Here is an 18,223-nt window from a genome sequence, read left to right as displayed (position 1 = left end):
AAGGCTGGCTGCTGAGTATGGGCAGCCCCGTGCCACTGCAGTTCATCCTCCATGGAAATCAGGACTCAGGAAACGCCACAGAAAGCATTCCATTTTAGACAGCACTTTGGCCTTTATTTTGTGTGTCCTAGAACATTGTGTAGCTGCAGGAAGAGCAGGTGCAGATCCCTGGTTTAAGCAGGAAATTCCCTGATCTTAGATTGTGCCTGGCTCTGCACAAGTATGGCTTTCCCGATGTCCAGGCTGGTTCACATAACAGGTAGGCTGGATCTGCATCCTTGTCTGCAGCACTGCTGGCTCCTGAGGGAGCGCAGGAGGAGCCATCCCGAGTGTGCTGCTCCTCGAGTGAGGACATGCCTATCAATTTTGCTTAGCCTTTACACCAAGAGAAAATGAAAGCAGGCATTTTATTTACCCCTTTGGCTTATTTGTCTTTAGCACAGATCGCCACTGTCCCCTAAGGCTCCATGGTTAGGAATCGCTGTGGACATGACGAGACGCACAGTTTAATAGATATGTACTGTTAACAGTGGCTCTGCTGTCACAAATGTGAGCAGCTGAGCTGTGTTTTAATGGCTGTCTCATAGTATGACGCCATCACACCAGAAGCTTTCAAACACTTTGTGAGCCCAGATTATGCTCTGATGCAAGGCTGTCTCATAGGATCCTCGTTGTGATTCCCAGGCACCACCTCTCCTCATAGGCATCTCTACAACATGTCTGGCAATTCAAACAACAGCTTATGTAAGTTGGGCTGTGTTAAGAAATAATTAAGGAGAAAGGTTGCTAGTGATTTTGGGTGCCTCTGCATCTCATATCCCACAGCAGTATCCCAGCTGAGACACAAAAGTCTGATTATCATGGAGAGTAGAAGGAAGATGGTTTTCAGTCTTCTGAGACTTAGGCATGCAAAAATCAGAGGCACTAAAAAATAAAAGACCACAAACCAGTAACCATTTTAGATACTTTTTCTGCACTGCTTCTTAATGGAACTGCTTTTCTAATGCAAATGTGGATCTGAAAATCTGAAGCCAGTTCCAAGTGACCAGGCAGCACTGTGTGGGACACAAGAAAATGCTCTGGAGCTGACCAGTGACCCAGGGAACATTGCTGGGAAATTTCTGCCTTAAGAAATGCATAAGAAATCCTAAGGTACATTTAAGGAGATATGCAAGAAGTGCATAATGAATAATCATTTAGGCATGGTATGCTGTTCTTCAAATTAAGCCTATCAGAAATTGCTCTGAAAATCATATCATTCATGTTCTCTTTTGTTTCACCATATATGTAGCCCCCAAATACTGTCCTTTAATGATTCAAATGATACAATGATTTAAAGTCCTCCCTTTGTTTTAATGATGACCCTTGTCTTTATAGGTTTTTATGTTATTTTCTAACTTATATTTGTGAAAAATCTTGAGAAAAAAACAAACAAAACAACATCTCATCTAATAATCTTCCTCCCTTCACTTAGCAGAAACAGCAGCAGCTGCTCGGACAGCAGGCAGAGATGCACATTCCATCTGTTTTTCCCCTTCTCTCTCCAAACAGCAAGGAACCTAGTCAGCAGCGTGTGAAAAGATGGGGTTTCTCCATGGATGAGGTGCTGAAGGACCCAGTAGGACGAGACCAGTTCCTTCGTTTCCTGGAATCAGAATTCAGCTCAGAAAACCTCAGGTGAAACCTTTCCTGACTTCACTAAATGAATGGGACTGATCCTACTCTCTTGCGTAGGTGAAATGAAAGGTTTGGTGTGTCTTGAACTGATAAAAACACCCATTTGAATAAAGATGAGAATGGCAGGATTTGGCCCCCAGCACTGCTACAGATGCCTATACTAGACTTATGTAAGTAATCTCAGTGTTTAGCAGAGCCAGTGTTATCAGGTATCTTCTGCATGCAAGGGCTTGCAGGCTTGTACGATGTGATGAGATGCAGCACATCTCTCCTGAGCTCCCTAACAATATATCGGATTTACGTGTGTCTTTGTGTCAGGGATTGTGTGAGGGACAGAGTGTGGTCATCATGTGGCTAAGAACTGTTGCAGTATTGGCAGTCACCAAGTCAGGTTTGCAACAACTGCTTTTAATTTTGGCATGTGCTAACTATCCAACAGCTTGTCTCACCTTAACAAGACTCTCTTTGTGGTGATTCTGAGTACCTGACTTCTCAAGTTGTGAAGAAGTCAAAACTTTTATTATGAAAATGATGTAGATACCCATGTGATCCTACATCAGGCTGAGAGCCAGTAAACCCCACTTTTTTTAGTGTCTGAGTAACACTGCAGAGGCTTTGTTGCAGTGCTGTGCTTGTGTCTCAGCACATGGATGGCTAAAGGGACTGGTTCTTGCGGGGGTTTTTTTGGGGCAGTCGTTTTCCAGAAGGCTGAGTGAGCATTTGCAGGGAAGGCCAGAGAAGCTTGCAGGTTCACTGGCAGAGCTGTGCCTGCTCCTGGGCAGAGGAAATCTGCTGTCAGTGATCACACAGTCAGTCTGGCTTTGGTCTTTGCTGGTAGTGAGCAGGCTTGATGTTCTCTTTTTTACACCAGATAAGAACCTGATTGCACAACCTTTTTTAGTTTGTAGTTGTTTCATCTCTTTTTCACCTAGAAAATCAAATACATTACTAAAGCATGTGAACAATTGTTGCTGTAGTGCAGTCTACCAGCCTACAAGGTCTGAAAGAGGAATTCCCCAGGAAGTGATTTTTAATGACATTGGAATTTACTATCCTATTTATCAGGTTTCCCTGTCCAAGGAGAAGTACAGAAAGCATGCCAGCAGCAGAACAGTGGAAACTCAATACACTACATTGTTTTGCAAAACCTGAAAGATAACCTGTAAGAAAACAAGGGAGTGTTACTAATTACATAAATGAGCTTGAAATTTTATTGCTAAACAAGTACTGAACTTGCATGTGCTTACTGCAGTTATGTACAGTGGCACTCATTTGCAATTAAATTGTAGTGATGAAGTGCAAAATTAATATACTGTATTAAGATACTCTTCAAATGAGTGTTCTGAAATAAATCTGGTATTGTGCTAATGAAATCCAGCAGGTTTTATGACTAGTGTCTGTCCCCCATGTTCATCCTACTCAAACAAATGGAGAAAATTTGATTATGAGAAGAAGGCAAACCTGTACCTTCCTTGGTCAGCCAGTGGTGCTTCTGTTGATGCACATTCTCCTTGATCTCCTTGATAGTGAAGGGAGATGTCAAATCAGTGGGCTGGCACAGACAGGTTAAATCCTGCATCCTTTGTGGAAGACATGGGCATCGTTCTTATTATGGGAACTTTCCTGTCATTCTTATGGTATCATTACGATGGTATTGGCTTCTGTGGTAATATTATCTCATATTGGATACAAGCCTGCTTAAAGCTTTAAATAATAGGATGCGAAGGCAGAAATATTAATGAAGAAAACTGGAATAGAGTGGATTGTTAGCAGTGATACTTGAGAGAAGAAGGGTTCGGGTGAGGCAGAGAAAGCTCCTTATTTCTCACTGGGAGTGTGTAGCATAAAGGAAAGCAGCTGCTGGATGCTTACATATCCAAACAAAATCTAAGTTACATTCAACAGCAAAGTTGGGATCTGCCTCACCTAAGCTGACAGCTCGGAAGCACATGCTTGCTTCTTATCCAGTCTCCCTTTAGAGAGAGAGAAGAGAAGCTGAGGAGGAGTCAGTGAATGACCTGAGAAGGATTTGTTTCAGTTTTAAGTGGAAGCAAAACCAGACACCTAAATTACATTGTAAGGTGTACAGTTCTTTATTTATGTTATAAATTGTATATAAATATATTAAAAGATAATACTAATATATTGATATAAATATGTTATACAGTTTTTATTTATGCTATCATAAGCCTGTACAGACTGATGCAAATGAGTGTGCATGGCAGACAACTACAGTTAAGTGAAACACATCCCACCCCAACCCTGGGAAGGGGTAGAAAACTTTCTGAGAGTTTAGCATTGAGCACCTCTGTAGAAAAGTAACATTCACAGTTAATCTTTTCAGGACTCTCTTCCCAGTAACTAGCCAGAGGTCTTGGAACTGTTGCAGATGGGACATGTTATCTCTTTGGAGTAACAATAGGATTTTGGGAGTGTCCCTAGGATTAACACTGGCCCTACAGGCCCCTGTGTTGTATCTAAGGCAGATCTGAGAAACTGACTGCTGGAAAACCTAGAAATTGATGATAGCACTAGAAAAGATTTTGTAAAATGTGTGCTTAAGAATGCCTTGAAATTAATGTAATTCAGTAATACAGCAAGGGACCAAATTCTGCTCTTAGACCTTGTGGTGTGAGTCCCAAATCACAGGGCTGGTTGTGGTGGGATATTTCCATCTCTTCCTAGCTGAGAAAAATTGGTCCCGCTGGGGGTCTTGGGTGAGGCACTGCCAGAGATAGCAGCAGACTAGACTCGATGACCTCCCAGATCCCTTTCCAGCTGTGTTTCTGTGTTCTAATAAACTTGCAGGATCATGTCCACCAGTCTCCTGGGCTTGGCTGAGCCCTGTAACTTACTTATTTACTGGCTGTCCATTATTTATGTGGGAGCAGGAAAGCCAGTCAGTTGGGTATATTTCTCTCTGGTTTTATTTTAACTCTTTTCCTTGCTCTGTTTTCTTTCTCCTCTCTGTTGTTATCTTTCATCTACAATTTGTTTTGACTCTTGTGATTTTTGAAGTATATTCAAAATACAGCAGACAAAATGCCAAATTTAAAACAAAATAAATAAGAAAGGATAAGAAAAGAAAGTGCATCAGAGAGTTATTATACATTTTTTATGACCTGGAACCTTCTGAGACATCTTGAGATTGCTGAGATTTTCATTTAGCTGGTGTGTTGAATTTTTTCCCCCCAAGTTCAAAGAGTGTCAGCTGGAAAGAGAAACAGCAAAGGGGGAATATGGGACATGGGAATTCCACCTGAAGGGAAAGGAGGCTGCACACCTGTTTATAGACCTCAGTGGGAAACACATGACACTTTGTGGGAATGCACTGTGGAGCTGGCAATGCATGGATGCAGGCGTCCTGCACCTCACTGACTGTGAGCAGATGCAGAACATGGAGATCGCTGGCAAGGAGTTTTTCCTGCAGAAAAGTGTTTGTATCCTGCATGACTCCTAATGGTTGAAACTTGTCGCCAGTTTTTTTTCCCCTCCCCAGTCTTCAGAAGGAAAGGAGAAGTTCAGGCAGTGAGAAGAGCTCGTATACGCAGTAACCACACCGAGCTACCTCAAAGCCCTGTGGTCCCTAAATAAAACAGCGTTTCCCGACCAGTTCCGAGGCAGTGCAAGCGCCGGAGGGGTTGCGGGGTAGCGCCGGGTGCTGCCGGGCAGTGCCGGCTGCGGGGCGGTGAGGGCAGTGTGAGGCAGTGCCGGGCGGTGAGGGCAGTACCGAGCGGTGAGGGCAGTGCGGGGCAGTGTGAGGAAGTGCCGGGCGGTGAGGGCAGTGCCGGGCGGTGAGGGCAGTACCGAGCGGTGAGGGCAGTACCGAGCGGTGAGGGCAGTGCGGGGCAGTGTGAGGCAGTGCCGGGCGATGAGGGCAGTACCGAGCGGTGAGGGCAGTGCGGGGCAGTGTGAGGCAGTGCCGGGCGATGAGGGCAGTACCGAGCGGTGAGGGTAGTGGCCGGGTGCTGCCGGGCAGTGCCGGCTGCGGGGCGGTGAGGGCAGTACCGAGCGGTGAGGGTAGTGCCGGGCAGTGCCGGCAGGCGGCGCCGCCGTCCCGCGCTGCGCGGGCCCCGCGCGGAGACGGGCGCGGGCGCGGTGCCGGCCCCTCAGCGGGCCCGGGCAGGGCCGCACCGCACCGGGGGCTGCCCCGCCGCAGCTATACAAGGGCTTTTCGGTCCCACAGCACGGAAAGAACTTGCAGCAGAAGGAGGGACTTGCATTGTGGACGCCGGCGGGGACCGCGGGGGAGGGGAGGAAGGGCGGTGAGGCGGAGGCCTGCGGGACGTTTCCCCGTCCCCACCGACACTGCGGTCTCTTTGGCAGATCCCCAGTGCCCCAGCGTGCGGCTTTCCAGCGTCTGTCTATCCCCAGCTTGCTCACCAAGGACAGGTTTTTGTCGGTCTTGGCCATGCCAAGCTCACCATGCCAAGGATCTGATCATTAAACAACACAAAAATGTGAATATCGCCCCTGTCTGAACTGCATTTTGATTTTTACCTATTGCTTCCATCAATTTCCTGGCTGAGATGTTCAAAGTTATTTCTTGGTGAATGGAAGAAGATCTGTGAATGGATAGAGCTGTGAGACCGGAGGGCTGTGGGATACTGGAATGGAACTATTGAGGCAAGGACAGAAGTGTGCTTGGATTCTGACCTCAGATAGTCACTTGGTAAATTCACTGTCAAGCTAGAGGTATTGTGTCCACCCCCAGGATGGGGATATGCCACTGCCCTTGACAGTTGTTTCTCAGTTTCTGGAATCACCCATATTTTACCTCCTGATCAGGATTTTAAATTAATTTTTGTTTTCTAATGTACCTCAGAAGCAAGCACTCGCCCAGTACTCACCCTGTCTTTCCCCAGCAGCCTTTTCACTGGGGGACATCTTTGAACAGCACTGACCAAGCACCTCTGCAGTGCCCTGCAGAGAGGTAGAGTGCACGTGCTGAGGTCCAGGAGCTCTTTGTGCTGTGGGGGAGCTGTGGAGAATAAATGTCATTTTGGAATATCTTCTGCAAGTGACAGCAGTTTAATTACAAGCTGGATGAGGCTGGAATGGTTTATGCCACTGACAACACTTTAGGACACCATATTATCAGTCTTCTCCAGTCCTTACATGCTGTTTTACAAAGGACAAAGAACCTGTGATCAATGCTGCTGTTCCCTCTGTGCCGACAGTCCCTGTGCCAGTCCTGCTCTGCTTAAAGGGCATGTGTGGAAATGACACACAAGGACATCTCTCTTCTCCCCTGCCCTGTGTAAGAGGTGTCCACTGGACATCTGTCTGCTACAGAAAGAGGAGGCAACACAGGATCTTCACCTGACTCCTTGTGAAATTGGGGCTGGGCTTTTGCTTTAAAAATTGCAGGAGTGATTCAGGGAGTGCATGTGCACTTTACAATGGAGCAGAAATTCCAGCACAGTCATTGTATGTCGGCTCCTTTCCTAAGCAGAAACACCTGCTTCTCTCTTGTAAATACTATAAATTCCATAGGAAGCCCTGTTTATGCATTAGTTTCAGGAGGATTCCTTGTGGCAGAGAACTTGCCTTGGAGTTGAAGCTGTGGGGCTGGGTACCCCTCTTTGATGTTACTTATTTTTCAGATGCCATCTATAGTGAATAGCTTTGAAATTTTTACCGAGACAAAACTCCCCTTTGCCATGAAGAGGACACTCAGCCTTGGGCATGAATTTACAATTGCTTGCAGTAAAAGGAGCTTGTTCTTGTTACTGTCAGGTTGGTCTGGTTGGTTGGTTTTCAGATTGAGCCAAATGGTTATTAAAATGGATGGCGCTCCTGTTCTGGCAAGCTGTCACTTCACAGAGCTCCCAGTTCTCTCTCACAAGCGTGCTTTCCCAGCCCGCCTCCCCGGCTCCAGGGGCAGAAGATAAGCCAGAAGAAAAGGTTCTCTCTAGCCAAATGTTTGTCTGAAGTGTCCCAGCTACTCTGGAATGATTAGCATCTTTTCTCCCTATGCCTTTTTTGCATTCACATGTTCCCCTTACATCTGAAATTGAATGATAATGTACTTTCAAATAACAGAAGCTACATATGGCATCAGGTTATTGCACTGTGAGTACCACCCTTTACTCTCTGCATGCATGTGATAAGTGGGGGTGTCACTGTTCAAATGACAAGGCAGGATATCAGGTGCTTAAACTCTCAACGATGGAAAAGGACCAACCATGCACACTCCACCACCAACCCCAGATACTCTATTTCAGTTTATAAAATCAAACATCACTCTGTTAGAACCACAAGTATATGATTCTACAGGTAATGATGTAGCATTTGAGTGTACCCCAGTCTGTTTTACGGAGTCTGCCAAGGAAATGGAAAAGCCATATGAAGGAATGTTGTGAAGTGGCTTGGGTGAGTCAGGGCTGTGGCATGAGACCTCCTGATGGTTGGGAAGAAGCAGCAGACAGCAAGGAGGATTTAGCCTGGCCTTGTATGTAGCGTGGATGTCACTTTTTCCCAAGCTGACTGTTTGCCTCTATTGCAGGTAGGATACCAGGCTAAATGGGATAGCAGCCTCATTTGCTTGCAGTAACACCACCAGTTCCAGGGTGTTTAGGTACTGCCTGCAGCCATTAAGGAAGCAAGGGTCAGGAACAGCACAGGAGTCACCAGGCTGCTGTCTCCTCCACCCACCCTTACTACCATCGGGATTTTTGTTTGGGACAGACTCTTATCTTCCTCCTTGCACCATGGAGGAATTTTTGCCTTAGTGGCAGCACACTGACGCCACTGAATCATTTGGGGTGAGAAATCAGGACTTCAGTTAAAGTTCAACTGGTTTATAAAGGAGACACCAAATTTTCCAAGTTGTGCAGCTCTTGCGAATGCCCAGAACAAGCAGTGACCCAGACAATCCCCTCTGCACAGTCTGCCTAGCAGGGGGGGTGCATAAGAGGCAGCCGAGGCAAACCCTGCCCTCCTTGTCCTCGGGACAATGGGCACCTTTGCTGGGGGTAGGAAAGAGCTGGTTATTGCAGGTGTCTGCAGAGGTGCCTTCTGTACCTGTTTGCCTTTAGCCCTCAACACTCCCTGCAGAGCACTCTTGTGCTTGCAGGACCCAGGTATTCAGGGCAGATAACCCTCAGGGATACCTTCTTGCTGGAAGAGTTGACCAAAACAAAAGGCTAGTGGGCACCGTGCATCTTCTGAATTAGTCACCTGAAAGAGCATCTCTTACAGCAATAAATAAAACTAGCACTACCAACAAAATGTCTTTTTTTTCCCTAGGGTAAAAGACAAAAGACATGTATGTCACTCTTGCAAAAATACTCTGTGGTTTTTGTTTTTACAGATTAAGATACGGATTATGTCCTTAGTCATCGAAGATATTGTCTTCTCACTGTTTATGAACTTAGTTTAGTCTGTAAACATAGCCTAGTCAAGAAAATATCCCTGTAAAATTGGAGTATGGCATGACAAGCGTCATCTTTTCTCATGCCATCCATCCATCTGAATGCTGGTCAGTTTACAAGTAAAAAAAATAATAAATCTCTAAGCGGTATTGCTACAACTTCACACTGGAAATTATATGAATGTTAAGTTTGTTCTTCAGTTTACATCCCCTGTGGATGACCAATCCTGCGGGCAGAAATGACCATCACATTGCAGTGCAGCTGTGGGAGGCAGAGCCTGCTCCTCTCCTCCAGCTGCACAGCTCTGGAGGTTTCCAGTTTGCATATCTAATATGACACTTCTGCAGGGGCAGTTTGAATAAGAATGTATCACTTCTTAAAGTCAGTGTTCTGATCTTAGCCAAAATAGAAAGGGTTGATGTAAAGTACATCACCCCTTCCCCTTGAAATCAGGCTTAAATGGCGTCTTCTGTTATTCTGATAGATGCAGGATTAGGTTCTGTGTCTGTTTCTGTGTCTGTGAATAAGCCTATGCCTAGGCTTATTCACAAAATCTTACCTAGATTCCTATCTTTTTCTCTTTTCTGCCCTTTTGATTTTTGCCTAGTACAGGTTTTGGTTGGCTGTCCAAGATCTCAAGAAACAACCTTTACAGGATGTGACCACCAGAGTGGAAGAAATCTGGCAAGAGTTTCTAGCTCCTGGGGCCCAAAGCGCTATCAACCTGGATTCCCACAGCTATGAGAAAACAAGCCAAAATGTCAAAGACCCAGGGAGATACACATATGAAGATGCACAGGTTAGTTTTTGGTTTTGTGGAACTACTGCTAATGAAACTCTCAGTTTTAATATGATACTCCACTATCACATTGTCACTGCTCACTCGTAAGAAAGAGGAGATGCACAGTTTGAAGTGACTTTGACGGTATCTATTCAAGCTGGGTAAATGATATTTTCATTGAATCTATCTATTATAACAGGCTAAGGCTCCTCTGGGAACAAATGTTCCAAAATCTGCAAGTCTGCAAGGCGCTGCAAGCTGGAGCCGCGTCTCAGAGAAAACACAGATGAAAGTCTGCTATACAGTTCAGCTTGTCTGTCTGTGCTACCTGTCACAGAAGTCTGGCATATTTACAGAATGGCCAATGTCATATCTAAACACTGGACAGATAATACACTTTTTCTATATCTTATTTATTTATAGCTAATTATATCCCCCTGCCAAACTCCAAATGCAACAGCTCCCTCCAACACAACTAGAAATTTGTCCACCAGACAATACCTTAATGTAATGATAGGACAGTAGACAATGCAGTGAGCTTAATCCTTCCCTCCTAAGGCTCCAGATTTATCAGGAAAAATTTTACAGATAAACTGTACATGGAAAATGCCCTGAGGAAAACAGATAATTTGAGAAAACTGCTACAAGCAAGGGTAAAGCTGCATAACCTCCTGGAAAGTGAAAATATATTTTTCTAATTTTTAAAAAAGAAAAAGGAAGAAGGGATCATTTGGCAAATATTATTAGGGACACAATTAAAAGATATCCTCCTCATAATAATTTTTATCACAAGATGTAGTAAAACCAACAGCAAATGAAAATAATTCCTGGGTTTTGGGATTTTTTTTTTAATTGGCATTCAAAGGCAATTCTTCAAAATACTCCACTAACAAAATATTTTCATCTCAGGGGAGATGTTGAGGACCACTTATACAAGGTTAGGCAATGAATTTTTTAAAACAGCATCAAATGCTCTATTTTCCTGAATGCAATCTTGCTCCTTGGGGCCAGCATAGAAGGAATGTACATGAAGTTTCAAGGCTGTCCCCTGTGAATATCAGGCAATTTAAATGCCCTTTTTAAAACTGAGAAATACAGGAGTATGAAGACATTCTGGCTAAAGTGTATTCTTTGCTTGGCGTTTGTAGTGAAAAAGAACTTCTTACATCATCTGAAAAAAATGATGACCGTAAAATGCAGGCTAAAGGAGATAGGTGAATAATGGGGGAATTGATTAAATTGATAAGTAGAAGTACTAAGAATAAGATGAATGTTTAGACGATGAGTATTTAATTAGAAGAAGACACAGAGGATTTAGCCTTGAACTGATCAGTTCACAATGTAATTGCCATTCAAAGGGGAGTTGATAAAATCAAGCTGGAGCCCTGGCAGTTAGACTGCAATTTTAGCTCCTTGGGTTAATTTTATTTCAGTGGATTTTTACACTGACAGATGTCCTCAATTCATCTGTTGTGGTTCATGGACACAGAAATATGAGGCAAAGGTAGACCTTCAGGGCCAGCTATGGTTATCTTGGAGATTGAATCTATGCCAAGAGAGGATGGCGCAATGTGTAAGGTGAGCCCAGTTACCTTCTTGTACAGTGGGTTTCTGGTAGCTCACCAAAGGCCAAGCAAACTGTGACAGCTTGACTGGATAGCTGGGGAGCCATTCTAACAAATGCAGGAAGAAGCAGGACATGGTTGAAGGGCCTAGTGCCCTGGTAGAGCTGGGGCAACATGGCTTTTACTGGCTCATCCAGGAGAAGGGACATTTTTGTTTGCACATGCACTTCATGGGAGGCAGTGTAGATCACCCCAGGGTGCTGTAAATCTCCCAGGTACTGCTGTAGTGTTTTTCACAGGTCAGCCCTGCCACCACAGAGGCTCTTGCCCATAAATCTGCAGCAGCTGCCTTATCTCAGCACTCTGGCACCAGGAGCCCAGGGGAGCTTCCACACATCCCACATTCCTAGGGACCCAACCAGATACAATTAATCAAAACACCCTCTGTAGGAGGGGAAAATATGAGTGTTGTCTTGTCCTGTGTAGCTTTAGCACAAAGAGGAAAACAACTGAAATGTCCTTGTAAGTAAAGAAAAAGAAAAAGAGTTTACTCAACAGCACGTTTTTTGAATGCCTGCAGGTCTGAGACACTAAGAGGAAGGAAAAGTGTTGGCAGATCTGAGAAAATTAGTCCAATCCTCCTGCACTGGAAGAATAGGAGAAGGTGATGTGGCACTCTAGTCATGAGCTGGGAGATCCACAAATGCCAATTCTGTATAAAAAGCACTGGAAACGGACACATTGCTGTACTTGGGAAGGGTAAGGTGTAGCAGAGCACATTCAGGCCAGCAAATGCTTTATAACAGGAAGTTGAAAGCAAAGCATCATTTGTTATCGGATGCTTTAAGAGTCTACATTGATGTGCTTCTTTGCACAACCTTGGCTCCCAGCCCCAGAGAGCTCTCCCAGATGCTGCTCAACCATCTGGTAAGGCAACTAGCCTAGATAAAAACAGGGAGAAAAGGGTCTCTTGGCAAACATGCCTCTCACTTCAAACCTCTTTTTCCTTAGGCCAGTCATGGTCTGAAAGCAAATGGTTTCTCTGATTAAGAAAATCTCAGCTCCAAATCTTAGTCCTCAAAGCACTCCTAATCCAAACCTGAATTTGGTGTGCATTTGTTATTTCAGACAGACCTCTCTCTGAGATGGATTCTTGTTCCATAGAAGCAAGTGTTTCACCATTTCCCCATCTCAGCTTGAGATGCTTGCCCTGCTGTGTGTCCCTCCGTGCTGCTGCACTTCACAGTCCTGCACTGCTGGGCTTGCACAGAGCTGCTCCTCTTGCTGCAGCTCCTGCAGGTGCCATCGCCCACCCCGTGCCTGGCTCAAGCTGTGCCAGCACATCTCAGCTCCGAGCAGAGTGTGCTGTGCTGGCTCAGCTGCACTCCCCTCCCCAGCTGTCCAGTTTGTTGGTGTCCCTGTCCTTGAGCAGCTCAGCTCTGTTCCTGGCTCTGTCCTTATTGTCAACTCTGCCAGCTATCTTGGTCTGCAGCACCTTCTGTCATTTTAGTGCTGGATCCCTCCAGAGGGGAGCCTACCAATTTAGCTGATTATTTTCTGCTCTTAAACAACTGTCCTCTGAGTAAAATATTATGATTATCAAACCATTTTCACCGGGGACCAAAGCAGCTTTTAATACAAGGGGCATCGCCAGGAAAGGTCAGTTCAATTAAACAGTGAAGTACTTAGCAGGATGTAAGCTCCCACAGGAGTTATCAGCATCATTGAACAACCAGTATGGGGCCCTGCAATATGAAGCAGGCACCACCAGTTCTTGAAAGTAAATAGGCTTGGGTCCATCTGAATGGCCTCTTCTGGCTAATGAAGCTGCTGACAGCCAAAGTAATTCATCTTTACATGGAACACAGAACTGTGAGTGTGACAGTTATGGCTTATCTGTGCAACACGTTATTAGTTTTTTAACCATTCTCCCCTATCAAGCATCTCCTTGCCTCCCTTGAAATGTCTTTCTGCCTTCAGAAAATCTTTAATCCCTTCCTCAGTCCCTTGGTGTTGGGAGCTAATATCACCAGGATGCATTGTGTTTCCTCACAGTAATGTCTGCAGGGACATTTAGCCTACATTTACTGGTAAGCTTCAGAGCCAGGTGTACCAAAGTAAGGCAAGTCACACAGTTGTCTTTGGAATTCCTTTCCTGTTTTCCTTGTTTGTTTTTATTCTTTAATAAATAAAATAGAGTTTTAGATTGACATTCCTTTACCTGTACTAACCAACTGTTGTTTCTATGAAGGTGATTCAGGGAAATTCAGTTCTAATCCAGGCTCAGTTAGGGATTTTAACTGTTCTTTGCATATCCTTGGCTAATTCCAGGGCAGATTTAGACCATAATGCTAAATTCCAGGCAGCTCAAAACAGAAATGTACCTGTCCCAGCTTTGAAACATAGAATAATTTGAGACAGAAGGCACCTTTAAAGTTCATCTAGTCCAGCTCCCCCGAATGAGCAGGGTACATCTTCAACTAGATCAGGATTCTGAGAGCCCTGTTCCACTTGACCTTGAATGTTTCCAGAGATGGGGCACCCACCACCTCTCTGGGTCATCTGGGCCAGGGTTTCACTATCTTCATTGTAAAAACTTTCTTCCTGAAATCTAATCTTGAAATTTGAGCCCAGTTAATGCTCTCAGCTGCCCCAGGTATAGTTCAGTTTGTTCTGTGATAGAGATACGAATCCTTATAGGATTCATCAGTGGTCAGTCATCAGTTTGCATTCTGGTGGTTGAACTTGACTGGAACCTATTGAATTCAAAACCAAACTCCAAGTTCAAGCAAGGGTCTGTTGGAAGAGAAATGTCATTTTTTACCAAGGGAAAGTGAGGGGTGGCGCTGTGTTTTCTAGCATGCACAGGATGTGAAAGGCCTGGTATCTATTCAGTGGGCATAAAGCACTCCATTTGTAGGTCTGGAGCAAAATCATGGCCTGGAATGAAAATGTGAAAATAATCATTCATTGTGTGTTGGTATTATCTTTCATGTAATAACTTAAAGAAACATTATTCCTGTTTTCCTGAAGTTTTGCCCAAGCACCCCAGTTATATGTATGCCTGTAAAGGACAATGACTAAGGCTGGAGAATTGGGGTAACAGCAAGGCAACTCTGGTTAGCAGTGCAGGCAGCCAGCAAGGGGACATGGGACAAAACAACATGCTCTGCCTTTAAGAGGAGACCAAGTCCACACGAACTAGTGCTGCTCAGAGACCTTGAGCCTGTACTGTGGGGAATTGAAAGCACTTCTGCACTGCATCAGTATTTATACATAAATGATGTGCCTAGGGCTCCTGGAGGCTTTTGACAGCCTGCACCTTCCTGGGGAGGTTAAGGACTGCACAAGGACTTGACCTTTATTCCCTTCTCCTTCTTTGGCTCTGATTCTGTGGGTCTGGAGGAGAAAATCCTTCCTTACATTGCACTCTGGTTCTCTTCCTTGTATTTGGGTTATGGTGAGCATAGAAAACACACAGAATCTCACTGTTGTGTGCTTGTTACACTTAGAAGCAAATGTGCAACCCTTGTGGATTTCACAAAAGAACCTACAACCAAACGGAATCTAAAATCAAGAGCCCCACAAATACAGCCAGAAGAGTAGTTAAGTGTCTGGAATAAAAATAGGGAAGTGATTGTGGAGGCTTATGCTAGTGTGCCTGATGCTGTGCAAAGCAGGAAACAAAAGCAGAGGTTTACATAGGAGCAGATACTTTGTGTTATTATTTTCCTGTTTTCGTTTGTTGGGAGTTTTTTTTTCAAAATGTGCATATACACATGCATATCAGAAAGTACTTCTTTTATCTTCTGCCTTCCATTTTAATTTGTGGTTTAGCAGTCATGTTATATAGAAAATATCTACCATCCAGCCCTTTGTCTTCCCTTTCTGTCTCTGAACGCATCAGGGATCAAACTGCTGTCTAAGCTAATGTCCTTCTGTCACACACAAGCAGAAAAAGGGCCAGGAAAAAGTCACCAGTGACCTCTCTCCTTGCAGACACAGTGACAGAAGGCAACAGATCTCTCCAAATGAAAGATCATGGGAACAGGGTAACAAGAACAGTCAGCATATTCCCACAGGACAATAGTCTGCCTGTTATTCAGGGTGCTGATCCTGCCAAGCTGTCTAAAACTACATGCATGAGTATTAACAGTGCCTCAGTGCCAGACATTTCCTACCTCCAAAAAATGCCTTTAGATGGATTACATGGGAAAGTCTCTAGCTTGCTCAAAAATTGAATTTGGCACTCAAACTCTGGGACTCTTGTGTCAGTAGTACTGTCAGGACACTGTACTTCTTGGAAGCAAGAAACCACTGCATGTCATATCCAAAGCAAGAGAATTTCCTCTTCATGTGAAGGTCAGGAAGCTGCTGATACTGTTTCTTTCTCCCAAATAGGGATCAAAAGTGCTTGCAAGTGCATCCTTCCATCTAATTAAGAAGCCAGAACTCCAGGAATCCACTTCTCATGGACTTCAGGGTTATGGTCTCTTCCTGCTAAACCCATGTGCTGCAGGAACACTGTGGTCTTTAATTTTTTTAAGGGGTTGTTGCCTTTTTAAGTGTTCACACTCCTAATTAAAAATTTAAGAAAAATCCCTGGGAAGATCTATCAGCAATGTATTTCATATCTCTGCTCAGCCCATAGCAGGTATGAATGTGGGTTGTCAGGATGAGGTTTGTTAGGAAACAGTCAAAAGATTTCAATATACATTTGGACTCTGAGATGTTGAGCTCAACCACTTAATGGCAGCCCAAGATGACATAGCAGCTGATATCTTACCGTCAAAATGTTGATGAGGCATGGAAAATGGTTTATCTAGCCCATACATGTTCTCTAGGTAGGCATCCAAGCAGGATTGGTGTTCCCTATCTCAGCATAGCCACCTTTACTCAGAAGCTGTGTTCTGCTTGTTTCTGTAGGGCTGTATCCTGCACTATCACCATCTCCTATAGAACATGCAATGCCCCACTGAAATAGAATTTCCTTCTGCTGTGTGAGGGGTTCTGCATGTTCCTCTCCTTGGTGCAGTTCAGCTTTTTGGCAGGATTTTTCATGGAGAAAACAAGGAGGAAGCTGCTGACAGCCTGCAGATGTCAGGGTGTCAACCAAAAGGTTAAGTAGTTACACCTTATAGCTGTACCACAGCATGCACAGGAGGGAAAAACCTCATCTTCATTGCTGTGGCTCCAGCATATTGTTTGGGAAAGAAACAATTTCCAGTGCCAATCTCCTGAATGCTACAGAAGGTTGTCCCCTCCTCCCGGGCAAAACCTTTTCACTTGGGCTTTTTGCCAGTAGCCAGGATTTGCCCCATATTGAGAGAATCAGCCTCTTAGCCATGATCATTGTTCTCAAAACCTAAAGCTGCTCATATGGCGTTAGACTCCCAGCAGCCCACTCTTGTCTCCCAGGATAGCCCTTGCTATATTTAGGACTAAATCCTTCTGCAGTACCAGGCTGACCCCTTAACTGCACAGCACTCAACAAGCCTTTGCCTCTAGTCCTCTGCACTGTGTCTGCCATGGGCCCTCGACAGCTCCACCCTCATGTTTGTGTTTGAAGATATGAAGCAAACCAGTTGTCTCATCAATTTACAGAGGAGACGTAGCTAAATTTATGTGTTACTTTCATCAATGTGCTTTTCTATGAAAGATTTACATCGTATTTCCAACTATGTATCTACAGGGCTAAACAAAGGATTTCTGTGTATTACTCAAAATGAGCTCTCATTGCTTACAGTTATCCCTCTTGCTAAGGCTCTTTCATACATTCCTGTGCCTTCAGCCCAGTGTAATTTCATTTGTGGGCTGAAAAAAGAAATTATGCTTTTTAGTTTAGCAGGGAGGTTAGTCTATATTACAGGATAATTATTCTTTTTTTTTTTTCCCCTCAGCAGTAAAAGCAACTTGGTTGAATGTGAAGAAAATGCACCAACAAAAACTTGTTGTAAATTATCATGTCCCTTGAATACTTGAGAGTGGCAAAAAAGATACTGCTCAGATTTTCCACAGCTATTCACTCTTAGGCCAAGACCCTTATGTGCCATTTAGCAAGCTGAAGCATTTATTTTCCAACTATAAATCCAGTAAAGCCTCGCAGTCCTGAAGCAGCTGGAGCACCCAATCCCCCCTGGCCCTGCTAGATGGCAGCACCGCCTGGTACCAGAGAGGCTCCGGCAAGGGGCTCACCCAGGTTAATGCAGACAGGCAGCTCAACACAGGCCCCACAGCGTTTTTGAGAAGAGTGAAATCCTAAATGCAGAGACCAGAATAAGCAGATCCAGAAGTGCTCTTAGTGGGGATTTGGAAACATTAAAGGGAGTTGGAATAAAACATATGTGTTTCCCTGCTTTCTCACCCCCACTGGTGTTTTCCCATTGAGTTCAGTCAGGGCAAATGTGAAGGTCTTTTCTGCAGCTTCTTCACTGTTTGCCTCATCCCAGCTGTGCCTACTACCAACAACTTCAGCTTCCAGAGCAGATGCAGCAATTTTTACTACTTTTTCTAAAGTGCATTTTATCACCATCATTTAGGTTGAATGCAGTTGATCACAATTGCTCCTATAAAGTGTTGCATTCAGTTTTGGCACAACTGCTTAAAGAAAAGTAGGTCTCCTTTCCTTTCTTCGGCTTTTTGGAATATTGTGGTGATGGTGTGGTAGGGGGTTCTGCTGGTCTTCCTGCTGGAAGAGTACAGCAGAGTTAACAGGACACATCTCTAACAATGCATGGATAGCAGGTTTTGCTGACTGCAGTATGTGTATGTGCTGGCACAAGGGTTAACCTCAGCTCCTCTGCCACAAATGTCTGTGCAGAGCA

General features: G+C 44.5%; 1 protein-coding gene across 7 annotated transcripts in view; it reads left to right on the top strand.

Annotated features, from left to right (window-relative positions):
• The window catches only part of RGS6 (regulator of G protein signaling 6), a 259,350-nt gene that overhangs the window by 210,505 nt on the left and 30,622 nt on the right, over nt 1–18,223 (top strand). For 4 of the 7 annotated variants that reach the window (XM_015630847.3, XM_033514924.1, XM_033514923.1 and 1 more), the window contains 2 exons: nt 1,552–1,677; nt 9,666–9,852. In XM_015630847.3, coding sequence (XP_015486333.1) covers nt 1,552–1,677; nt 9,666–9,852 — 313 coding nt within the window. Of the gene's footprint in view, nt 1–1,551; nt 1,678–2,742; nt 4,890–9,665; nt 9,853–11,979; nt 12,735–15,800; nt 15,996–18,223 lie in introns of those variants that run through there. The other 3 variants (XM_015630845.3, XM_015630848.3, XM_033514925.1) reach the window with 3 other exon arrangements.

The sequence above is a fragment of the Parus major genome, chromosome 5 (assembly GCF_001522545.3).
Source record: "Parus major isolate Abel chromosome 5, Parus_major1.1, whole genome shotgun sequence".
In the NCBI taxonomy this organism is placed as follows: domain Eukaryota; kingdom Metazoa; phylum Chordata; class Aves; order Passeriformes; family Paridae; genus Parus; species Parus major.
This window is presented reverse-complemented; position numbering and strand designations above follow the sequence as displayed.